This window comes from Rattus norvegicus, chromosome 1, assembly GCF_036323735.1.
Source record: "Rattus norvegicus strain BN/NHsdMcwi chromosome 1, GRCr8, whole genome shotgun sequence".
NCBI lineage: Eukaryota > Metazoa > Chordata > Mammalia > Rodentia > Muridae > Rattus > Rattus norvegicus.
The window spans coordinates 198,582,181-198,608,565 of record NC_086019.1 but is presented as its reverse complement, the minus strand read 5'-3'; the positions used below and the strand labels follow the sequence as shown (position 1 = coordinate 198,608,565).

General features: G+C 44.0%; 1 protein-coding gene across 7 annotated transcripts in view; it reads left to right on the top strand.

Moving 5' to 3' along the window:
- The window catches only part of C1h10orf90 (similar to human chromosome 10 open reading frame 90), a 233,575-nt gene that overhangs the window by 114,695 nt on the left and 92,495 nt on the right, over positions 1-26,385 (top strand). The window contains exon 1 of one of the 7 annotated variants that reach the window (XM_063287020.1): positions 12,911-13,104. The exons of 5 other annotated variants lie outside the window; for them this stretch is intronic. In XM_063287020.1, coding sequence (XP_063143090.1) covers positions 13,008-13,104 — 97 coding nt within the window. In that variant the 5' untranslated portion in view covers positions 12,911-13,007. Of the gene's footprint in view, positions 1-12,910; positions 13,105-26,385 lie in introns of those variants that run through there. One more of the 7 variants, XM_063285879.1, reaches the window with a different exon arrangement.

Below are 26,385 nucleotides of genomic sequence, written 5' to 3'. Positions count from 1 at the left end.
TAACATCCATTGGGATATAAGTATACTATGCCTTGTTTCTGATTATTTTGACACTGTTTCTTTTTCTTTTCTAATTTTTTAGAAGTTTGTCAATTTTATTGTTGTATTAAAAATACCAGCTCTACAAAATGTCAGCTGTTTTTAAAATCAAATGAGTTTCTTGTAGGCAGCAAACCATTGGGTCACTCTCTATAATACATTCTGCCAAATTCTAAGATCTAATTTGTGCATTTAGATCATTTATATTAAATATAATTACTGATCTATAATGACTGACATCAAGCATCTTTTCAATTCTGTTTTTAATTTGTTTTACTTTAAAGATTTATTTTATTTTAAAATATGCTTATGTTTTGGGGGTGTGAGTATACATATATGAGTATATGTGCCTGAAGTATAGGATACTCTAGAGTTGAAATTACAAGTGTGTGAGAGATACCTGATGTGTGTTGGGAACTACATTCAAGTCCTTAAAAAGGGCTGCAAGCACTCTTAACCCCTGAGTCATCTTCATCAACCCTATTTTTAAATTTTCATTCTAGTCAGTTTCTTTAACATTTCAAAATATACTATACTTAAGTATTTTTGAATGGCTTTATATGGCTTTTTGAATGTGTCGCGCGCCCAATGTCCCGCCAGCAAGAAACGACGCGCGGCAACAGGATTCTTCTGCGAACAAGCCTTTACTGTGTTACAGCTCTCTTGAACAGGGACACTGAGCAGCAAAGTCTCTCGCCTTATATACACAACAGTATGCTAATTATCTCTCAGGGATTGGTGGGGCATGGATCACCCCACTATCACCCCACTACTTGTCCTCCAGGGATTGGTGGAGAATGAATCACCCCATTAGCATGGTACCGCCCCTCATTAGCATATTAACGGTCAACTGACACCTGGTGCAAAAAACCGCACATGTGCAGTACCGTTGTTCACCACTGGAGGACGCCCTACATCTCATTATCGTATGGCCGCCCTAGCAAGGGGACAAGCCTGCACATGCGCAGTAAGTTGTCGACATCTAGACAAGGCTGGATGTCGGCGCCATCTTTGTTTCGCCGCGCCGCTCTCTACATGAATGATTATTCTAGATGTCAGTATGTACATATGGCTATCATCATCGTATGACCCCTCTTTGTGTCTGATGGTCACCATTCTTTTGGTTTTAGTTTCTTTCTCTTATAAGAATTTCTTGATGCTACTTCAACTTCTGAGTGATATTTGTATTGTGTTTGAGAGTCTGGATTTGACAAATCTTTTCTTTGGAAAATTCATGTTACCTTATGGTTGCCAGGACTTTTGGTCAGAAATTTTCCCCATAGGTGAGATACATCTTCACCTGATGCCTGTAAGATTTTTTCTTTTTGCCTTTACCTTTCAGAAGTTAATTATGACGCTTTTGGGGTGTGTGTGTGTGTGTGTGTGTGTTTGTGTGTGTGTGTGTGTTTGTGTGTGTGTGTGTGTGTGTCCTTTATAATCATTGGATTACCCCCCACTCCAATTTTATATTGTAGGTTTATGTCTCATGTAAAATTTGAGATGCTTCAAGTCTTTATTTCTGTAAGTACTTTTCCTTACTGTTTCATCTTCTAGGGCAACACTGCTATGTGTGATGGATCTTTTATTAGAAGCTTATAGGTCTCAAACCATTGTTCAATTTTGTTTTTTGATGCCCCCCCCCCATTCTGTTGTTCAGTTATGGTAGTTCAAATTGTTCTACATTCTATATTAATGACTCCTTCCTCTATCTGCTCCCCTCTGAACATTTTGGTTTCCTTATTGTACCTTTTGAGTCAATGTTTTCCTTTGGTCTTCTTGTAATTTAAATTTCTTTGATAAGAATTTCTATGTTTTTTACTAAGCCAGTTCCGAATTTACTTCAAGTGTGCTTAGTACTGATTGTCATAATTTTTTTTATCATGGAGACTTTAACAAAGTTTTCAGATAATTCCAGTGTATTTTTTACTTCTGTATTGGCCAAAATCTATTGACTCACTTTTTCTTTTTCCCTTTAGCTTGAGATTGGTTCTTGTAATGGCAACTGTTTTTTTTTTTTTTTCTTTTCAATTAAAATCTGGAAATTTTCATCTTGGTATGACATGCTAAGCCTTATTTAAACTCCCCCTTTCTGAAATTTATTTCTTTTGACTGTGTTTGGCTGGGAAAAGTGAGGTGCTACCTTATATCTGTCAGAGGTAGGTAGAAATTTAGGCTTTCCACTTGAGTTCTGTAGTTCCTAAGGGGGCTTTTCATTATGGTGGTCAATAAGAGTTATCATTGTGCTATCTGCCCATTGAAACTTCTCTGATATTCCCCTGGCTGGAATAACTTGTTGATATAGCTCATATTTCACTGCAGTGAGATGGCTTTGTTACTTCTAGCAAATGTGAAAGTGTTAAATCTCCATATGGCCACCTTGGGTACCACCCCAGAGAGGAGGAGCAGGGTACCTCATTCATGCCTAGTGACAGTGGAAGTTCATGTTCTTCAAATGCTTTTAACTCATGCCTGGGTTGGCCACATTGTTGGCAGGGGTAAAAGTTCTAGTTCTCTGCTTGGCCTGGCTTTCTGCTATACCATGCTGCCAGTGGTATGAGCATGAGGTCTCCATGGTAATAGGGCTGTGCTTGTCCTTTCAAAGCTTTCTATCTAGTGCGTGCAAATCTCCGCTGATTGCTGGAGCAGGCTTTGGGAGACTTTAAAAATAATCTCCACCCTTCAGCATTTTCAGGCTACTGTTTGTGCAGCTCCAGATCTGTGATACAGGAGGCAAAAGGCAAAACCAGGGATTGTATCTATCTCATGGGTCCTCTAGCTTGTATGCTTTCTTTTTTCCTTTCTGAGTCTCCTTCTAATATGATATATAATAGAGCATATAATGTGTATATATGTATGTATGTATATATATATACACACACATGTACATATGTATGTATATGTACTAAATATTGACTATATTTGGGGGGGTTAAAAAGCATGCTGTTCCATCTTTAGGGGTGCAAAGCAATGACTTAAAGTCATTAGAGCCATCTTGGTTCTTTAAAAAATATGTCTTCTAAGTCTCTGATGTTTTTGTTAAATACACTTTCTTGAAACATACTTTCCTAGGCAAGAAGAAGGGAACCCAACACAGCCAGCCAGTGAGCTTTCACAAATGAGCACAGATATGTGGCATGGTTTGGATATGAAATGACCCTCACAGGCTCATGTGTTGGAACATTAGTCTCCACCTGGTGGCACTGTTTTAGAAGCTGGATTCTAACTGGAAAAAAAATAGGTGTCTTGAATGGCAGGCCCTGAGGTTCACAGGTTCTCAGCCTTTCCTGTTCTGTCTGTCTCTTTTTTTTTTTTTTTTTTTTTTTTTTGGTTCTTTTTTTTTCGGAGCTGGGGACCGAACCCAGGGCCTTGCGCTTCCTAGGTAAGCGCTCTACCACTGAGCTAAATCCCCAGCCCCCTGTCTGTCTCTTGATCTCCCCAGGCATGAGCAAGCAGCTCCACACTCCTGCTCCCCAACCATGTTCCTTCTATTGTGTTGTCCTTTCCATGATGGCTGTACTCTCAAAGTACAAGCCAAAGCAAACCTTTCTCCCCTTAAATTGCTTTGTGTTGGGTATTTGGTCACAGGAAGAAGACAGATAATTAGGGAACACTTGGAACAGAGACATTCTGCTCACCAATCAGATTTTGTTGGTTCTGAAACTCCTATGAATTCCCCTATAAACCACGCTATTATAAAGAAGTCACCACACCAACTTCCACCCTGGAGGGGAGGAAAAGGGGCATCCTGTGCTCAGTGTTGGAATGTAATGTTGGGTCATCCTCATACTTAAACTTAGGATCTTCTAAGAATGGATTTGTCTATGAGAAAAATGGAGAGAGGTCAATATTCAAATAAAGTAAGAGTTTTACTTAAATGTTGTGTTAGCCCTCTCCCCCAAGCTTCACAGCCACCTATAGATCTTGGGCAACCGTTAGGGTTGAGCCTGAAATAGCTGTATTGGTCAGAATAAACAAATAATTGGAAAGTTTCTTTACCACGACTCTTAAAAGTAAAGCTTCATGTTTTCATGTCCCCAGGACATTTTCTTTAGCATAACACAAAGGTGTAATAAGAATTAACTATGGTAACAGAGACTTATTAATCAAGAAGGGTGGGGTAATGGCCTTTTCAATTTGTATACTGAACTGCAAGGAAGGGGAGAAGTTTGTTTGTTTATTTGTTTTGTGCTGTGGTATTCACACACACACACACACACACACACACACACACACACACGGTCATGAGGATGTCCATGTCCAGAATGCTCAAATCCCTAAGAGAAACAGGTGAAGCATTTGTCTCTAGCCCAAACACATTGTACTTGACACCCCATGTGGTATCCAAGGTCTGTGAATACTTGATACAGTGCATTGTTTGGGGGAACAGTGACAGGAGAGACAACAGTCTTCATGGAGAGCACAGTTCTTTTTCACATATTCATATTCTAAGATATGCTGGATTCAAGCATTGGCCTTCACAACAGAAGGACCAATTGAATTCAGTTTTACCTCTTCCAGGAGCTCTACAGGACAGATATCTGCCATTAGGGGAGAGGGAATTTATGAGATTGAGAGACAAGGGACAGAGCTAAAGTTTTAGGCATCCCTAGCACAGGAGTGGAGTGTTAGACACAGCCTTCTAAACAAGATGTCCCTTATTCTCTTGTAAGGATAGTACACATGGGTCAGTATTTCTTTCTTTTAAAAGTGATGGTCATGTTTAAAATCATTGTACTCATACCAAGGAGAGTAACTCCATCTTAAGAGTGGCTTTAGCATCTTTCACCCCACTTCTGTGAAAAAAAACCCACCAGATATGCATAGGCCCCCACCCCACTGGTGGTGCCTGGTGGAGATCAATAAGCCAGGCAGGATCACCATGCCACTGGGATGGAATGGGTTTCAAAGTAACTCTCTCAGGTGTGAATTATACAATTATTCACTCACCTCACTCAGAAGAAATCAATGTTGTCCTGGCTTTATAGTTTTCTTCTGCCTAACACCATTACTCTTTACTCTACTTTGGAGAGTTCTGCTGACCAAGAGGAGACTCAGTGCCACACATTCTGTTGTGTGTTTTTAGCAAAAGTGAAATAACTCCCTAGCATGAGCTTCCTGACTGGAGAATGTGTCCTGTGGTGTCTGTTTCTGATGTGTTGATGTGTTTTCAAGTGCTGACCCTCATCAGGACCAACATTTGAGGTAGGGAGGACAGCCAGGTATCAGAGGTAAGGAAACCACCTCCCATTGCAGCATGGACTGGCCATCACTCAAAGTCCCAACTGATAGCTTTTCCAAGACACACACACCCACGCACCATTTCAAACGGCAAAGATATGTTACGTAAGTAGCATAACTTCTGGGCCCCTCCAGGGCCAGAAATATTTAATTGAGCTTAAAGACATTTTCTCAGAAAATTCAGATGGAGAGGTGTTTTTTTAACATTTTGTTTCAGAATTATTTATTTTATGTATCCAAGTGTTTTACTTGCATGTATGTTTATATGTGTGCCTGGTGCCTGTGGAAGTCAGAACTGGGTCCTGGATCCCCTGAAACTGGAATTATAGATGGTGGTAAACCATAACGCAGGTGTTGGCAACAGAACCCAGGTCCCCTGGGAGAGCAACAAGTGTTCTTAATCATGGAGCAATCTCCCCAGCCCCAAGAGAGTTTAAAAACCAGATTTGAAAACCCCAGACTTTGGCTGAATTGAGAAGCACTGCCCCTAGTCAAGGGACTGTCCTGGTTGGCAAAGCCCCAGCTGCCTGTCACATCTGTGACACCTCCATGACACTGACTTGTCTTCCTATGACCTTGGAACACGGTCTCTGTAAGATGTCAGGGAGGAGGCTCCAGGCAGCAGCATACTGAGTCCTTCAAGGAAGGTCAAATTGATATCAGTTTTCAGAATGTCCTTTCTACTTTTATTTGAGAAAGGATTTTCCTGAAAGTAATGGCATCGCTAATGAAAATTGATTTTTCTTTCCAACAGTTTATTTTCCAGGGAACAAACACTGGGAACTGGTAAGCATATGTGGTAATGGAGATAGCAGGAGTGTGCAGAAGATGAATCTGTCCACCAAGGGAAAACATTAGCTTTCAGTATCAGGGGTGAGCCCTGGTCCTGGTCTCAGGGATGGGGTTGGTTTCTAGCTTCTGTAAGGTCAGAGAGTGATAGCAAAGTGGACCCAGCATTCCCTCAAATTTTGCCCCATGGTATCCCTGCCTACAACTGCACTGCCCTCCTCATCTGCAATTATAGAAAATTTCAGTTACTTACTTCTCCTTTCCAAATATCAACCGTTGAGTGCCTAACAGCATCCCACACTTGCAGATGCTTAAGACTTGCCAGCTCGGATGTTAAGTGCTTTATCTGAAAGGACTCACTGTGTTCTCTCCATAACCCTCTGAGGCAGGTATGACAATCATCCAGTTTCTCAGACAAGAGCACAGAGCTAGAGAGATGCTTGGCTATCTGTCACCACTCAGCGCTTGCAAGTTTGAAGAGTTACAGACCAGCCCTGCTGAAGGCTGAGCAGTGTAGCATGTGAGTGGCTTGACTTGCTTATATCCACTTTGTGAAGCCACACACCATACATCATACTGTAAATTAATATACGTGTACATTTTTATTGCCTGTGCAGTTGTTGATACAAATCATGTCTATAGAATTTATGGGAGGTGTAAAAAAGTGTTCAAGGGCAATTAGAGACAAATTGGTTATTTAGTTTCTTCTCTGGGGCTCTCAACATAACCTCAACATAACCAACGACACACATTGCCAGATTGAGGGCAAGTAGGGGACTGAGAGGAGAGGAGGGAAGGGAAACTGAAGTCAAATGTATGATGATGATGGTGATGGTGATGATGATGATGATGATGGTGGTGGTGGTGGTGGTGGTGGTGGTGGTGGTGGTGGTGGTGAAGATGATGTTTTGAAATTTTAGATAAATTTATATAAACACCAACAATTTTTTTTAAAAGTTTCACTTTGTAAACAAATAAACCACCAGTGACCACATGTAGCTAAGGACCTTAAGACTTGTGTGGGATTATTTAAGTGAAGCCAATGGTCACAAGGAATGTGCATTTTAAAGGTTTATTTTAATTTTATGTCTATGGTGTTTTGTCTACTTGTACATCTGTGCACCATGTGGGTGTCTGATACTTTGGAGGTCAGAAGAGAGGATTGGGTCCCCTGGAACTTGAGTACTTGTGTGAAGGTGCACATGTGTGGTATTGGCATGCATATTGTACTGTGTGGGGCATTTGAATATATGTACACACTTGTGCTGTGTGTTCTGCATGGATGTGCTATGTGATAGCTACTCCTGGTTGTTAACTTGACTATATCTGGAATGAACTACAATCCAGGAATGGAGGGCACACCTGTGATCCAAATCTTGAGGTTGGAAGCCTCGGGTTTCTGACCTGGATCTTGAATGACATGGAGATCTTGAGGCATTTTGGCCATGAAAAGCTTAGGCCCTGGCAAGGTAGCCCACACCTTTAATCCCAGGAGACTTGAAGCAAGCAAATCTTGAGTTCAAGGCTGGCCTGGGACAGAGCAAATTACAAATCCAGGTGTGATGCTGTATAGCACCTTTAATCTGGGCCACACCTTCTGCTGGAAGCCTACATAAGGACAATGGAAGAAGGAAGGCTATCTCTTCGACTGCTTGCACTTACTTGCCAGTACATATGTTGGAACCTACTTCTTCAGGATTCCAGCTTCTACAGAAGCCCAGCTGAAACAGCTAGCCTCCTGGGATTGAGCAACTACTAGATTCTCAGACTTCCCATTCACAGCTGCCCATTGTTGGGTTAGTTGGTCTGCAGACTGTAAGTCATTATTATAGATTCCCTTAATATATAGAAGGCATTCCATAAGTTCTGGGACTCGAGAACCCTGACTACTAATACATGGTATAAGTGGGCACCCTATGCTTGTGTGTGTGCACATGTCATATTTGAGTGTGTGCACATGGCATTTGTGTATATGTCTTTGTGCTTATGTGCATAAATGTGTGTTAGCATGCTGTGGCCATGGAGGGTATGGGAAAAAAACAAATTGTCTTTGCATACCGAGGTGAGGTTCATGTAACATTATCTTAAGCAGTTTGTCATGCAGTGTTCTGCACCTTCTGCTTCTGTCTAGATCCAGAAGATTCTCATTATCCCCAAAGCAAACTTTGCATCCATAAGCAGTCATTCCCTATCCACCAGTCCCTGAAAATGATGACCTCACTTCTCTTCTCCTGGGATTCACCTAGTCTGGGTGCCCTGTATAAGGGGGAGTCATCATCTGACTTCCTGTGTTGGGCAGCAGTCTCCTAGTCTCCAGCATCTTGTTTTTGAGGTTTACCTACAGTGTAGCAGGTAGTGAGTACTCCATCCCTTTCTGTGCTTAAATGGCACTCTCTTGCATGCAGGCACAGCAGTTGGCTTACACATCCTTGCTCATAGACTGTGGGTTGGCTCCAGTCTTGTGCTGTGTAGACAGTACTGGTAAGAGTGCTTTTTGAGCATCTCTGAGAGCCTGGCAACCCCGATGCCACCCCATTTGCACCACCTGTGTTCCTTCTGCAATGCACACGGTTCCCATTTCCCTACATCCTACCAACACCTGGTACTTTAGGAACGAGCCCAACAGGAGATGGTGGCATCTCCTTGTGTTTGTTTGTTTTTATACTCTGGTATCCCAGGCTGGCCTTCTGAACTCCTGGTGATCCCTCTGCCTCTATCTTTCTAGTATTCAGATTATGTGCATATACCTCTAGGCCCTGCTGCACTGTGGCTTTCATTTATGGCGTGGATCTTTGTCAGTACAGATACAGAATCTCCCTCGCTGTATCTAATAAAATGGCTTGCTAACCATCTGATTGTTGAGTTGGGAGATCTTTACACACACTGGCTATGAACCCCTAATCAGATATAGGATTTGTGACAGCCCCAACCTGTGCGTTGTACTTTTCTCACTTGGTGTCTTCTGATAGACCAGCCTTACTCTACCATGTTCCTCACTGTAAATCTCTAATTGGTAAACAGCTCTGGGCATCCTTTCATCATTCCGTATCATACTGCAGGGCCTTATTCACCTTTTTCTAAGGCATTTTTTTTCTTATAAGAGTTATAAAAGTTACTCTCATGCTTCAGATTTTACTATTTTATTCCAATCTACTGTTCAGTTTATAATTTCTCATGCAATACCATTTGTTAAATGAAAGTGCCTCATTACTTCATAATCCAATTATTAATCTTTTATAGACTCTAGGATTATTTGTATGCTCTTCAGGGCTAAGGTGGGGCATTCAAGGCCCCAACCATCACTACAAACAAAGAAGCCCAGGAACAAACACTTCTGTCATTGCAAGTTCTTTTTCGCATCCTTATTTTTGTATTTTTAACCATCTAAAATGGACAAGTGGCTGGAGAAATGACTAAGCAGTTTAGAGTGCTAGCTGATCTGGCAGAGGGCCCAGGTTCAAATCCCAGCTTCAAATCACACAGCAAACTTCACACCTAAAACTTCATTTCCAGGGAGTCTGACTCCCTCTTCTGAGCTCTGCAGGCACCAGGCACACACATGGTGCACAGACACACACAGGCAAAGCACTCATACACATAAGATAAAAATTAAAAATAAATAAGTGTAGACTACAGCATGATCTTATTCCTAAGCAGATTACTACTTTCTGTGCTGCTCTGTTCTCTGGCTTGAGATCTCTCTCTCTCTCTCTCTCTCTCTCTCTCTCTCTTTTATTGGATATTTTCTTTATTTACATTTCAAATGTTATCCCCTTCCCTGGTTCCCTCCCCCTCAGAACCCCCCATCCCATCCCCTCTCCCTCTGCTTCTGTGAGGGTGCTCCCCCTCCCACCCATCCATTCCCACCACAAACTAAGTCTTTAAAATAAATGCTCCCTTTTTAATTTCCCTGATCTGTCTACCTCCTCCTGGGCTTGTTTTCTCTGATATCACTGTGAAGTCAGCTTTGGTGTAGCCATCTCTGTACGTCTTTAAAACAACCCTGACCCCCCCCCCCATGTGTTCTCTTTCCCACATACATTCACAAATCGGATTGTCAATTTGCAGACCAAATATAGATTCTATAAGTTAATCTGGGCAGAATGAATTTACAGCAGTTCCCTTTGTATCCAGGAACGTGTCACACCTCCCCTGTTTGGTTTCTTTTCATTTCCTCCCGTATGATTTTACCACACTTTAAATATAGGTCGTGCATATTTCATTTCAGATGTGTTTCCAGTTAGGCTGGCTTTTTGTTGCTAGTGTTAATTTGTTTTCTCCTGGTATTTCCTTGTTCACTGCCACTGTTCTTCACAGTTATTGTCCCTTGTAGATTGGTTTGACTCTGGGTCAATGAGTTCCACTTTATTTCCAAAATTTTATTTTTTAATGTATGCATATGTGCATATGTTCCCACATATGTGTATATTCATGTAGAGGCCAGAGCAGGGCATGAGATCTTCGGGATTTGGAGTTACACACCCTTGAGGATTCCTGAGTTGGGAATTGAACTCAGAGCCTGTGAAAAAGCTGCAGGCTCCCTTAGCTGCTGAGCATCTCTGTAGCCCACCTCCCATTCTCTGACAGTTCTATGGTCTCACTTCCCTGCTTCTTATATCTTGTTTATTTTCACAATTTACTACACTGAGTCTCATTGTTTATAATGAGTTCCCCCCAAACCCATAAGTCTTAACAGGCTTAACAAGTGGAAAAATTAACTCATAGACTTTTAGAATATGTTGCTCTTAGAAATGTTGTCTTTTGCATAGAAATCACCGGGGGGGGGGGGGAAGCATTATATTTATTTTGTTTTATTTTCATTATTTTTTCTCGGAGTTTAGCCATTTTGTGGGTATTCCAGTTTTGGGGTGGATTGACCTTCGTACTATTTAGCCTGGTGAGTAGAAGAGAAGGAAACACAAGATGTGTGTATTTATTAACGTCCCCTTGAATTTTAAATAAGCGCACTTGCTGGAGGTGACTGCTTTGAATGAGACCTTTGTCTTCCCCTAAAGTATGATTAAAGAGGCTCCCATGAGCAAATAAGAATCCTTACATAGTACACAAACACACACACACACACACACACACACACACACACACACACACACACATCAGCCTCTCTACTACAGAACAGACCTGGCAGGCATATGTTATTCTATTCACCGCAGGTCTGTTTTCCCTGCTAAATGCACAATTCCTAACGAAAATAGGATTTCTAAGAATTCCAATGTGAAAAACCCTTCCCAAATGCCCCCACAATCCATCAGGGCAGACAGTTCCTGAGTACTGTTCTATTCAGCGTCTGGACTATGGGGGCCTCCTCCAGCCTCGTACTCCGTGGAACCTTGGAGGTTTAATCAACTTCAAAGCTACTTTAACTCCAGGCTCAGTTTCCTGTAGCCAAGAGTCTCTTGCCCATCAGCAAAGGACCAGTTTCTGGCAGTGTCTCAGCTGGCATGGTGCCTCCCACCATCGTGTTAAATGTTTCATAATGCTTTGGCTTTGGGGCTTCCCCACACAGCAGATGGCTTTGCTTTTGGTTACTCTAGAGGAAAACTCCTTCAAGTCTAGAATAAGCGGAGGCCAAAGGCAAGGGTCTCAGTATGGACTTCCAGGTATAGCTACTTGGGTTAAAATCTCACCCCTTTCCTTGGGGGCTGGAGGAGGCACTGGATCCATTTGTTTGCTTCTCTGGGCCACAGCTTCCTGAAATGTCATATAGTTAAATGAGAAAAGGAGATGAGGACCTATGACCACAGGTGCCAAGTGTACACTTCTCAGAGATGCTGTGAGAAACTTCCACAACAGCGAGGAGGCTGAGACAGACTCGGGCAAACTCGCCCCTGGAACCTTCCAGATACCCACCATCAAGGTGATGGCAAGGTTGGTTCCTTCCAGGAATCTGCCTCAGGCTTCCTCCAGCTTCCCGTGGTTGCTAAGTGATCTTCGGGGTCCCTTGTCTTATAGAAACAACACCTCATCTCTACTCATATCACTTTGTTTTGGAGGCAGAGTTTATGTGTCCCAAACTGGTTTCAAACTCATAAAATGGGCAAGAATGACTTTTAATACACCCAAACTTTCTGATCACCCTTTCTCTGTCTTCTGAGTGCTGGGATCATGGCCGTGTGCCCCACACCTGGATTCTACACTGCTGGGGATCAAGCTGAGGGCTTCGTGCCAGGCAACAGCTCCACCAACCCGAGCTACACGTCCAGCCCCTTCGGCCTGCACCTCTACTTGACATTTTCCATGTGTGTTTCTGCCTCCGGTTTTCCACTTACACACTAGTCAGATTCGATTAGGAACCACCCTGCCCCAAGACCTCATTTTAACTTGATTATGTCTTTAAAGGTCCTCTCCCCACATGGGGTCACACTCTGACATGCTGGGGCTAGTATTTGAACACAGGGATTTTGAAGGAACATGGTTCAACCCACAACAACATTCAATAAACACGATCAACGGTGATTTTTTTTTCAGCAGCACACCAAAGCCTGGGGAATCAAGTCCAGATGAAAGATTACAATCTGCACTGGGGGAATCAAAGAACTGTAAGACAAGAAGGAGTTTGCATCTGTTGAGCCAAGCCGTAGGGAAACTTGAAAGCAATGGGGTATCTGAGGCTCTAAATCTTGCAGGAGAAAGGCCTGTGAAGCTGGGATCAGAGGCCTCTGGGCTCGTGCGTGCGTGCATGCGTGCCTGCGTGCCTGCGTGCCTGCGTGCGTGCGTGCCTGCGTGCCTGCGTGCCTGCGTGCCTGCGTGCGTGCGTGCGTGCGTGGGTGCGTGCGTGCGTGCGTGCCTGCGTGCCTGCGTGCCTGCGTGCCTGCGTGCCTGCGTGCCTGCGTGCCTGCGTGCCTGCGTGCCTGCGTGCCTGCGTGCCTGCGTGCCTGCGTGCCTGCGTGCCTGCGTGCCTGCGTGCCTTGGTGAGTGAGTGCATGTGCTACACAGGGCTGACACCTGAGGAGGTTCTTTACTCTGGTAACTGCTGTCAGAACCTCCATCTGTGGAAGATACTCTTTTTTCATGGGCCAGGTAACCCATGGTGTTGGGGCTGAGGGGTTTTCCGGGTTCTAAGCAACGGCATTCTCTTTCCTTGGGATGCACCCCTCTCCCCCCAAATATCTCTCCTTAGGTAAAGGCTACCTTGGGACCACTGATGACAGTTTACAACTTCTTTTCCACATGTGCTATCAGCTCTAGGAAGTCTTCCCGTTGGACGGACTGACACTTTGTCAGGCCTTGGCTGTTTTCCTCATTAAAGTGTGTTAGTGAATCTGGGAGACTTGACTCAGGGTCCTCAGAAGAAGTGGCCCTTGAGGATCTGTGTGCTGCACAGCTTCAAGTGTGATATCAAGTCGCCCTGCCTTTTAACTTTCAAATTCCACGTGCAAGTGATAAAAAAGCAATTACCTGTTATCTGAATGGGGAGAGAAGATAAGCATGACCTTGCTTTCAGGCCTCTGGATTTTTACCTTCCTGTGTGTGTTTAATCTCAGGTGTACTTGTGGTTCTAGGGAGTGGTGGGATTGCCTGATCCTTCCCTCAGAGGCTGGATGTTCTGAGAGAGACACAAAGACCTTGAGCAACCACCCCCAGGCTCTGAACCTGGCCCATCCTGTAACCTGAGGGATTTTCAGGTGACTTGGAGTGGGTGACTTTGTTTGTTTGTTTGTTTGTTTGTTTGTTTTAAATCAGAGTCAGACGGGGTTGTGAATGAATGACTCAAGAACTCTCTGCTTGGTGAACACTTAGCTGTGGCTTCACTCCCTGGTCTGAGGTGTTGGTCTCAAGTTGAGAGAACAGGATGAAGGTTTCTGTGAAGCCAGCATAGCTTGGTGGGGCTGTGCACACTTTTGGAGACACTAGGTCTGGCTTCAATTTATTTCTCGGAGTCTGAGCTTCCACTTACAAATTTAATTGATAGTTTAAGCTTTGTTTGTTTTACTTTCTTATTGAGACAGAGTTTCACTATGAAGCAAGAGCTGGGCTGGAACTTGGTCTGTAGACCAGGCTAGCCTTACCCAGCCTCTGCCTCTCTAGTGCTGAGATTGGAGGTTTATACCTGATCTTAAAGTAGCTTTTTCAGGTGTTTTGCTATTTGTTTGTTTTGAGATACAGGGATATCTATGGGTGCTCTGTAACCTTTAACCCTTGCTCCTCCTAGCTCTAGTTCTAAGCACTGCACTTTGCATACTGCAATACCTGTCTCCCTTTCTTTAAAATGGGGTCCTACAGAATTAAGGACTAAGGACAGAACAGTGCAGGCCAGCTCCTTCACAGTGCTTACACACTCAGAGAAGCAGGGCACACCGACCCTTCCCTGAGGTCTTTGAGCAGCATCAAGAGCTGAGAGTGAGTGTGGCTGGCCGGTGGGTACTCTTCTGTGTTGTTTGGTGTGAGGAGGAGCCTCGCAGTGCTCACTGGAGAGCCCTCTGGGAAATGGGCAGTGTGCACAGGTTAGGCACTTCTATTGACTAGGGTCCTCCTGTTATCCCACGGCTTTAAACAGAGCTGGAGCAAACAAAGGGCTCAAGCCGAGGTTCTTCCAGCTCCTTTGTTTCCTGCTCTGGGACCCGCAGTGCCTGGCTCAGCTCGTTCCTGAGTAAGAGCTGCCCCTGGCAAGGATCCAAGCACTAATGCCTCTTGTGGCAGATTTTTAAGGACAGCCCTGGTTTGTATGGGCTTTATGAGTTTCCTGATATTCAACCTGTGTTCTCTACTGAGAAAGTTCAGGAGGGAAAGGGCTGCTGGCTAACGCTGATGAGCAAGTCCGACTGTCACCTATTTAGGAAATAGCTACGATCCCTCCATATTATCCTTCCAACCGGATAGTCCAAGAGAAAGAAAAGCAAACATGTTTTCGGATTTTGTGTTAACGCATATGCTATGTGGACCATACCTTCACTCCTACCACCATGGATTTTAAACTTCTGCAACCATAAGGCCAAACAAACTCTTCTACGGGTTGTCTTGGTCATAGTGTTTTATCACAGCAATAGAAAGGTAACTAAGACATCATCCATGCCGGGGTGTAACATTCTGATGTTGTGCTTGCTTTGGGGGCACCCACACTTCTGTAAGTAACCTCTGAGTTCTCCATAACTCAGTCCAGTAGACTAATTGGTTCACTAAATTGGACTTGGGCGATCATTTTCTAGCCCAGTAGTTCTCAACCTTCTTATTGCTTCAACCCTTTCCTATAGTTCCTCCTGCTGGGGTGACCTCCAAACATAAAATTAATTTAGTTGCTACTTTGTAACTGTAATGTTGCTACTGTTGTGAATCATAGTGTAGATATCTGATATGCAGGATATCTGATATTGGAACATCATGCAAGGATCATTCGACCCCAAAAGGGTCTCTACCCACAGCTTGAGAACCACTGATTCAGTCTTTCATCAGTGACCTATCTTTGTTTATATCTCCTCTGGAAAAAAGGGCAAAACAGGCAACATCAGCCTCAAGCTGGCAAGGCCTAGCCATTCTTTAGGAGGGTAAAGGGAAAGAGAGAGACAGCACGTTTGTGCCTCTCACAGTGGGTTCCTGCTTGCCGCCTTCATTTCTTTATGAAGCTTCTGCTGCAAACTTGTTCCAGCGCCCACAGGGTCTGCGTCTCATAGGAAAGATGCCATCTGAACACTCTGGATTGAGTCCCTCGCTGGAGACCCAGAGCTTGTCACTCAGCCCAGCTCAGCAAACATTTAATTAGCTCTTATCCCTATTGGCAGCAGCCGCTTCTTAGCTTCTGCTGTGTGGCAGGCACTTGTGCTAAGAACTTTCCAGGCAGTAATCAACTCCAGAAAGGAGTGGGAGTCGTTTTCTCATTTACAGAGGAAGAGAGGCACTGACAGGGTCAGGATGCTGAAGTCAGCCGGTAGCAAGCCTTGCTGTGTTCAACTCACTCCTGCTAGCCTTCCCTCCACAAACCCAGGTTGAGTAACTCTTGGCCAAAGTACCCAGAAAAGTAACTGTGTAGCCACTGCAATGAATGCAATGGGATTGGGGGACAAACACATGGAAGGACTGGATTATTTGGTGTTGGGACAAAGGCTCCTTGGACTCATCCGAACTGATCATTAAATGATAGGGTTCCTTGGGTTGACTTAGACTATGGACTTAGAAAAGCTGTCACTTTGGCCTTTTGTGTGCAGAGCTAAAGTCAGTGTAGGCTGACTTGGAGGAGATTAAATCCATTATGCATGAAGGTAAGTGTGAACCCCAGACTTCCACAGTCCGGAGTTAGGTGAGGTTAATCTGTCAGAAGCACTTGCTTCATGCTCATTCACAGGAGGGTGAATCCAGACTTCACTTACTGGGAGTCCATCTGAGGTGACTCGTTTTTTAAGCGGGCCCAGGAAAATACTCATGCTAAGGCTAAGTCAGAGAGAGAGAGAGAGAGAGAGAGAGAGAGAGAGAGAGAGAGAGAGAGAGAGAGAGAGAATAGTTTTTGCTGTAGCTGTGGTGCTTTGAATGCTAGGCCCATAGAGAGTGGCCCTATGAGGGGGTGTGGCCTTGTCTGTGCCATTGTATGTTGAAAGTATGTGACCTTCTTTTTCATATTGATTTTATTGAAGATTACAGTTAAGAGCTTGTATGAATCTCAGAAGAGACTTTGAACTTTTGGACTTTTAAACACTGTTGAGACTGTGGTAGAATATGGGGATGTTTGAAGCTGGACTGAGTGCATTTCTGCATTATGGTATGTCTACAAGCCTATGGGAACCAGGAATGGAATGTGCTGGTTTGACTAGGAATGACCCATGGTGAGTGACACTCTTAGGCGTGATGTTGTTGGAGTAGGTATGGTCTTTCTGGAGTGTGTTGCTGTTGGGACAGGCTTTGAGGTCTCGGTCCTTCTGCTGCTTGTGAATCAAGATGTAGAATTCCCAGCTCCCTCTCCAGCACCATGTCTGCCTGCATACCGCCATCCTTCCCACCATGATGATAATGGACTAGACCTCTTATAAGAGTTGCCATGGTCATGGTGTCTCTTAACAGCAATAGAATCTAAGTTGCTTTCTAGTAAGTTTTCTAGAGCCAAGAAGTGATGGGGAAAGGAATAAAGATACAATTGGAATTGCTAACTCTGGGAGGGTAGCCTCAGATCCAAGCCTCTTTGCCTTCAGGGAAAATCATGTTTATGATGAAGATGCAGACTGAGCATTGAAGACTCCCTGCAAGGCTGTTTTAGTCTGTTTAGGCTTCTGTTTCTGTGATAAATACCACGAATGAAAGCAATATGGGGGAGGGAAGGGTTTATTATTGGCTTACAGGTTACAGCCCATCATCAGGTGAAGCCAAGGTAGAAACTGGAGGCAGGAACTTGGAGGCAGGAACTGAGGCAGGAATCACAAAGGAATGCTGTTTAATAGTTTTATCCCACAGCTTGCTCAGTTTGCTTTCTTAAATACTCCCCACCACCTGCCAAGAGATGGCACTACTTGGAGTAGACTAGGCCCTTCATCAAGAAAATGCATTACATGCTTGCCTACAGGCCAGTAGGATGAGGGCATCTCCTCAATTGAGATTCTCACTTCTCGGATGATTCTAGCTGGTGTCAAGTTGACAAGCATAGTAAGTAACACAAGGGTTGTAATAGAATAACTCACCATACAGATATTAAGCCATGGGTTAAGGTAGGGAATGAGAGGCTTGAGTGAATAGAGACAGAAGGGAGCTAGACATGGTCCAGAATTCTGCAAGCACACTTGGGAAGGGTTGGCAGTCCATTTCTCCTCCATAGCCAAATTGTAGAGAACCTAGTGGTTCGATGCCCTATGTGGAGTGGCCTGAGTTTGTATGTCACTCTTAGCTGCCTAGAAACAGCCAGGAAAAGCAAAGTTTTTGCCAACCTAGGGAAGACAAACAGATGTTTGGTAACTCTATTTTGTGTTGGGCTATTTATACTTTTGTTAATACTTTGAATGACCCTGTCAATTAAATATCCCAACTATATCTCCTTTGTTAGAATATTTCCTGTATGTAGCAGGCTTTTCATTTTCTTATGACGTCTCCTTGTGAACAGAAGATATAATAATTTATTGAAGTTCAGTGTACCCCCCTTTTCTACTTTATTGCTGTTGCTTTCTGAGCCTTTTATGAGACAGTTTCACGAACTCCTAGTTTACAAAGGCTTCTGCCATGCTGCATTCTAAAAACTGCTCATCTGTGACTTCTCTCAAATTGATGTCTGTGAAGTGTGAGAGGAAATGGTTAAGGTAAGTCTGTCTGCTGGGACCATTCTGTGCCTATAAGGAAGTTTACTTGGTGGAGAGGGGTCAGTCCTATTTAAGAATTGTAGGATTGTCTTTGCAAATCTCTTAATTTTGTGTCTGTGTCAGGGATCCTACCTTGGGAACTATTGACATTCTGGGCCAAATAATCCCCTGTTATAGCTAGCTGCCCTTCGTATCACACGATAATTAGAGGCATCCTTGGCCTTAGCCAGTATCGTTTCCCTCCTTAGTGGTAACAGGAAATAATGATGCTTAGAGTGGGGAGGCAAAGTGTTTTGAACATGAGAATTTATAAATCGATTTGAGATATATGACTGCCAAATAGTGAAAAATGAATAAACTTGAGGTACAAACATGGGCATGGGTCACAAAAGCAAATCAAAATAATGACATTTGAAATCAATGAAATAAAAAAAAATAAAGCACCAAAGGCTAGTTTTTCAAAAGAAACCTTATTAAGGAAAAGATTTTATACCACACCAAGAGCCCCTGTCATGGAAGAGAAGGGTGGTAGCACTACAGAGCCTATAGATGCTGCCTCTCCTTAGATGTTGCCTGAGGACCACATCTCCTTTGAGAAAGGCCTGTTTTTATTTCGTCACTTTTCCCCAGATTCATTTTCAGAAGATTTAAAAATTAATTTTGGTGTTAAACTTTTGTCTGTTACATGCCTTTCGATACTGTTTTCCTAATCTATGACTTAGCCTCTCTCTCCACAGTCTTGTTGAGTGAGAGTTTGTTTTAGAGCAAGTAGTAATCAGCAACTATTAAAATAGTTTGGGGTTGGGGATTTAGCTCAGTGGTAGAGCCCTCGCCTAGGAAGCGCAAGGCCCTGGGTTCGGTCCCCAGCTCCGGAAAAAAAAAAGAACCAAAAAAAAAAAAAAATAAATAAAATAGTTTACTAAAATAGTTTGGATTTACTCAACTTATATTTAATGGTATTTTCATTGAAAACTTTCTAAAGATGCCTTTTCCCACCCAGGGTGACAAATTCTATATTTTTAAAATATGTTTTTAATTTTTTTTAAAGATTTATTTATTTATTATATATAAGTACACTGCAGTTGTCTTCAGATGCACCAGAAGAGGGCATCAGATCTCATTACAGATGGTTGTGAGCCACCATGTGGTTGCTGGGAATTGAACTCAGGACCTCTAGAAGAGCAATCAATGCTCTTATCCACTGAGCCATCTCTCCAGCCCCCGTTTTTAATTTTAAGACAGGCTTTCATGTAGGTAAGGATGACATAAGACTTGCCACATAGCCAAGGGCGGCCTTGAACTTTTGACCTTCCTTCTTTACCTCCTGAGTGTTGAGGTATCAGACATGCATCACCATTCCTGGCTTTAAAAACAAGATGTTTACTTTTACCTGATTTTAGGTTAGCTCTAGTTGATTGGTGGGTTTGATAAGCAATAAGGTTTATGTGGGTTTTCAAAATAACTGGTTGCTCAGTCATCATTTACTACCATTAATTTTGTTTTAATTGTCAATATCTACTAATATGCTATCCCACTTATTATTTTCTGCATTTCCATATGTCTGAGGTCATCTTTTATGTTCTTTTGCTGCTGTTCTTTGCTGCCAGTTTGGTTTTGTTCTTTCTCTAGTAGTATATTGCCTTTCCCATAGCTTTTAGAGAGCTTAGCATTTGGTAGGACAAATCCATGGTTGTTTCCCATCCATCTTTCTGCAAAGACAGCCTTATTTATGACCTTGACTAGCCATGAGTGACATGCCCCTATGTCACAGTCCCACTCTCCCACACACACATGGAAATTAAAGTCATCAGACTGCAGATAATTCCACAGGATGCTGGAAATCATGCAGTTCATGTGGAAAGGCTCTCCCAAAAGAATGTTAGGGAAGGATCTGGCGTCCAAGTACCTGGTTAGGTCAGAATTGCTGGGCAGGTAAGGGAACCTGGAGAAGGTTCTGGGAGTGGCCCTAAGTGGAACTAGTAGTGAATGCTGGCTCTTCGTGTCTTTGTTGACCTCTGAGCAGAGCAGTGTGGCCTTGGAACCTCATTGGCTTCCTGTCCTAGAGGCATTCTTTGGGTTACTAGCTTTTCTTCCTTTAGTAGCAGCTTCACTTAGTCATGCCTTGAATGTCCCAAACCCCCACCTAGCCCTGCTGAAACTCCCAAGGCCCCATTTACCTTCCTCCATGTCCACGCTCCCCACCTAGCCCTGCTGTACATCCCAAGCATCTTGAGCCACTTTCTTTGCTCTTTGCTCCCATGCACCCTTTTTATTTGATTTTTTTTTTTTTGTGATCTTATGATTTTACCATTTGATTCTCTAAATCACTTCTAGCTTGAAAAGTGTTTCAGGGATCCTTTGTCTAGGTATCTGGAGGTGCTAAATCCACCCCCCCACTCCCTCTCCTCCCTTCCCCCTTAATCCCTCTCCCCTCACCCACCTCCTCCTCCTCCTCCTCCCACCTTCCTTCTCCCACTTCCCCCACCTCATTCTGCGCCTTTTCACATCCCTGATCCCTAGTGGACCTATTGCCAGTGGCTTCTCTGGCCCTCTCCTTTCAGTCTCAGTGAGAAAGGAAAGGCCACACCTGGATCAGGCAGAGAGCTGCAATTCCTGAAGCTAACGCTTTGTCTCTCACTAAAGTTCAAGTTCATTAGTGAGACTCCCTTTGTCTTGTCCTTTGCTTTCTGATGAACTGCTACTTATTTTGCAATCAAGAGTAAGAAAGTTGAATGTAATAACAACTAGCTTCATTAAGGTTTTTGAGAATGTTAGGCCTCACATAAATTTCAGGAGGGCAGAGATGTTTTTTGCCTGCCGTGTCCATCACTGTGACCTCGGTATCCAGGCTAGGGTCCTGTCCGTACTGAATGCTGCACTAATGCTTGCTGTGGAGGTAAGGAAATGAAAGTCATTTGCTGCTTCCACAAGCAGGCAGTAGGCGAAGGCTCTTTTCTCAGTAATAATCCAGTAAAATAGAAACCGCAATGTTTTCTTTGTAGATAGGGACACTGAGGTACAAGGAAGTAAGGTGACTTGTCTAGATTGAAAAGTTCAGAAGCTTCCCAGTTAGAGGCATTCCCTCTGTGGTATTCCCTCAGCCTCACTGATGATAACAGCTCCATGTTTGACCATCCATGGATAAGAGACACTGCCTTATGGGAGTCTGGGAACCTTACTGCTGTCATGTCATTTCTCCTCCCAGGAATAGGGGGGAACAGGGTGTAAAAAGGCCATTAAGCTCATGAAAAGATGCTCAATGTTGTTATCCATCAAAGCAGTGTAACCACAATGGGATACCAGTTCGCATGTACTTGGGAGATATAAGGAAAAATATGACAGACAATAGCAAGTGTTAGAAAGGATGGAAAAACAACAAAACCAAACATGTAACCTGCCTATGCTGTCACTTATGACACAAGATGATCCAGATGCTTTGGAAAATAATTGGTTTGGCAATTCTTCAACAGGTAAATATGGAATTACCATATACCTTAGCATTTCAGTGCACAAGGGCAGACATCTGCATGAAAACCTGTACACAAATGTTTATGGTAGACTAGGTCAGCCTAAATGCCCACCAGCTGATGAATGACTATCAGCTCACAAGCAGTCTTTCCATTTAACAGAGAATTAGTCTTCTATGAAAATGCACAGAGTCCTAGTGTATGTACAACACGAGGGAGCTGTATAAATGATGCTAAGTGAAAGAAGCCAAAGGAAGCCACACCTCCCATCATTCCGTCAAAGTAGTGTCCAGAATAGGTTAACCAGAGAGCAAAAGCAGATTAATGTGTAATGGGGATTAGGGTAACAGGAATACATAGTAATTGCTCATTGGTCTGGGACTTCTTTGGGAGATGATAGAGGTTTCCTGAAGTCACCGAGCTATGCCTGTCCTGTTCAAGATGGAAACTTGACTGAATAAGGCTGATTCTACTGTTTCCTGGCTGAGGTGTTTTGGGGAAGCCCTGCCCATTTCTGGTCTGCTATTTCCTTCTTTGTCTTGAGGTAGGAGTGGCTGTGAAGATGTTTCTAGAGGCTCTGAATTCTTTTATGCTTCTTACCTCTAGGGTCAGTTTCTGTGATTCTTGACCCATTGGGAGGTTTGTCCTAAGCAGAAGGAGAGGATATAGCACAAGGAATACTGAGAGCTGGCGGTTGCATTCAACTGAGATGAAAAGCCCAAGAACTCTAGGGGAAAGCCTTCCAGGTGAGAGCAGCCCCATTCTAATTGGTCAGCATAGCGGATAAGCTGTTAGTGAGTCCTGTAGAAGCTACTTCGCCTTCTAAGCAGGGAGTCAGCTAATGGCAGGAGTGTGGGCAGGCCTCTGCAAGCCTGGGCTTTTCCTCTGGTCTTGTGCTCTCAGATCCAGCCCAGGGATGGTGCCTCTCCCCACTCCCTACCCCAGCCACCTGATGTGCTGTGTGCAGTTAATGGCTCTTCTAATGAGAGATTTACCACTTGGGGCTTTCAGACGCTGCGCCAGCCTCATTTGTCCAGCTCTTGGCGGAGCCTGTAATCATCTCTGTGGGCTCCAGGCTTGCAGTTATGGCCAATTCAGCTAAACAGACTGTCGACATGAAGTCAGCAGTCCCATACACAAGTGTCGCGTTGCTCCACCATGACACCTTATGAGAATATGTTTGCATCTTGTTTCTCTAATGAACCTGAGTTGACCAGTTCTTCTGATGTTACTGGAGTGCTTGCTTGGTAGCTGGGTTTAGGTCACCATGGGTCATCTTGTGAAGAAAATGTCCTATTTTCTGTCCTGGAGTTTGGACATCCTCTAGCCTTGAACTAGAATCTAATCACCCTTGCTCGTCCTTTAGAAAGCTGCATGCCTGTGCCTAATGACCTGGACAACTGGGATCCTATTACAGACTGGATGTCACCTAAATTAGAGAGGGGGCTTCCTCTTCTTGCTCACTATTGTACCCAGTTTTTGCCAGTACAGCCTGGGTAATGGCTTCCCCTGAAATTGAATGGCCAAATGACTTCAATATGGTATAGTGATGATTTGTGTTCAGCAAGCTTGATGGGGAAGAAAGTGGATGTAAGAAGCCTGATGCACACCAGCTTCTTCTTCATGAGAGGAAAAAACTCAAGTGGAGATTGCCACCCTCTTCCATACACCTTAGCTCATGTGCCCTCAACACTTAATGTCCCAGCCATGGCTGGATAGGACACCAAGAGAGAACAGGACATTGCTCTGTAGCCCAAGAAGAGATAGGGCATTGAGCCCTTGAGAGATGTCAACCTGCTTAGGCTGCAACTGAGTGGGTTTGAATCTTGTGTCCTTGCTGCCTACTGGGGCCTCTTCCCGTATGACCATGCTGTGTCCTCATGAGGCCAGAGGAAAAAGACTTCATCTTTTCTCTTTCATGAAGTGTTCCTACTACACAGATTCTGGCTCTCTGCTTAGGTTGCTAAGGAATGGCAGGAAGTTTGATCCCCATGCCTGGACCTGGGTTGCCTGAGCAAGATTGGCCACTTGCTCTGTAGCCTACTCACAAGATGAGAATGCTCTCCCCTTTCCTTTCATCTCTTTGAATGCATGGGGGCCACAAAACACTGAATGCTTGTGTTCAGTTGTAGCCATCTATCACCACCATGATGGTCTCAAACCAAGATCCTACTCCCCATTTCCCCCTAACTCTATACAGGCAGTAGCCTAGGAGGAAAAGATAACCATCCAAAAAAATATATGGAGGCTTTCACGTGGCTGCTAAAATGATCTATGAATCTGTCTTTTTCCCATACATACTTTCTCAAGAAGATACTGCAAGGCTGGGGAGATTGGAAAACTTTGGTTTAAACCCCAAGAACCAATAAAAAAAAAACAAACAAATAAAAAAGCCACTGGGCACAGTTGTATACATGATGTAACCCCAATGCTGGGGGGTGGGGGCAAAGGCAGGTGATTGCCTTGGGCTGGCTAGCCAGCCAGCCCAGCCTAGTTGGTGAGGTACAGGCCAATGACACTGTCAGAAACTAAGGCTAGCTAAGGTCTGAGGAGTAGCACTCGATTGTCCCCTGGTCTCTACATGAGAAAGAGCTGCTGTGGAACTAAGAAGGAATTGCATAAGATCAAGTTGGAGCCACAGACTGAAACAATGGGGAACCTGCAAGCATGGATGAGAAGCCAAAACTTAGATATTTGTGCATCCACTGTATTGAACATTACTCACAGCAGCTAAAATGCAGAGGCACCCCAAGTGCCAGCTAGCAGATAAACCACTAGGCAGAATGACATCTGTCTGTATGATGGATGCTACTCATCTTTCAAAAGGATGGGGAGTTCCAACACATGTATAACCCTGAGGATGTTATATAATGTGAAATATGCCAGTCACAAATAATGCTTATATGTTGAACTCAGATGCTGTCCCTACTGTTGGGGAACTCATAAAGAGGAATGGAATGGCAGCAAGGAGTTGAAAGTAAGGATGATTTCCGTTCTGCAAGATGAGAAGTTCTGGGAGCCAGACGGCATTAGCAACATGACTGTTCTCAGTGCCACCAAATCACATGCCTAAAAGTAGCAGGAGTGTAAATTGTTACATTATGTATGTTTACAACATTTTTAAGTCTTCTCTGTCTCTCTCTGTCTCTCTCTCTCTCTCTCTCTCTCTCTCTCTCTCTCTCTCTCTCTCTCTCTCTCTCTCTTACACACACACACCATTAGGCCATGACTCTTCAAACATAGGGACTTCTGAGTGCTGTGTGCCTGTGTTCTCTGATACTTTACTTGAGGCCTTAGTGAACATGGAATGCACTAAGGCTGGATGGTGGTGGGGCTTATGCTATGTATACCAGCACCATGAATGTGGAATTTGTATATGCCTTACCATGTTGGGTGATCTTCACAGTTGAGGATACTACCTTTATGCTGTCACCCTAGAAGAGACTCATCCCTGCCACAGATCACTGCATCATGTTTCAGAGGACCAGTGCCTCATACTCTGGGGGTCTTGTGCAATTACATTCTCTGGGACTGAAAAACTCACAGGCTCTAAGACTGTGTCTATTTTACTCCATAATTGGCAAATTATGTGGACAGTGTCTAGCCAACATCTGCCTCAGAGTCAGCCTACAGTCCAGTTCAGCCATTGTGACCCTATGGTGACACACCTTGGGGTCAGCCAGTGGCATTCACTTTGCCTAACTGCTTATAAAGGCACTGCTCATCCGGATAATGACCACGCTGTGGGTGCCTCATCCCAGAACATAAATCTGTCAGCATCCCAAATGATCTGTTTCATTGACGGTTCTGAGTTATGCAGCTGGCCATATCTCCCCTTTGGTCTTGGCTACTGCCTCTCATGCTTGAGTAGTGATTCATGTGTGCCAGGGCCATCTCAGCCTAGGGGCTATTTCGTTCAGTCATTTCTCCAGTGTGTCATTGGCCTCCACCATGGCTAAAAACAGCACATCACTGTGCAGTTGACCACAACCATCTCCCATACCTGTAGTTTCACTGACTGTGCTTTGTTTCCTGTAACGAACCATAGTCGGAGAGCAAATGGGAAATTTCAAAAGCAAACAAGTCGCCTGGTATAAGTTGTGTTACACATGCTGCGGAGATGGCTCAGTGAGTAAAGCAGCTGCAGCACGAGTGTGTGGCCCTGAGTTTGATTTCCTCAGAACTTAGATCTCAAAAGAAATCCAGAGTGAGGGCTGCAGAGCTGACTCAGTGGATATGAGCTCCGATTGAGCAGTGCCAGACCTAGAGTTCAGATCCTGACACCCCTATAACAGGTTGGGTGTTGTCCCATGCATGCCTGTAATTCTAGCCCTAAGGAGCATGTAGATAAGAGGATTGCTGGGGCTTGTCAGCTGCCAGTCTAGCCAAAAAATGACAGGATCTAGTCTACCTGCCTCAAAGGAATAAGGTAGAGAGTAATAGAGAACACCTGACACCCTCCTCTGGCCTCCCGATGACACACACTGTCATGTGCACTAATACACAAACGGGCACATACAACACACAGACACACAGCACACCACACCAGTGACGATGCATACTTGTAATGCTAACACTGAGAGAGCAGAAGCAGGCAGATCCCTGGGGTTTATTGGTTGGTCACCTTA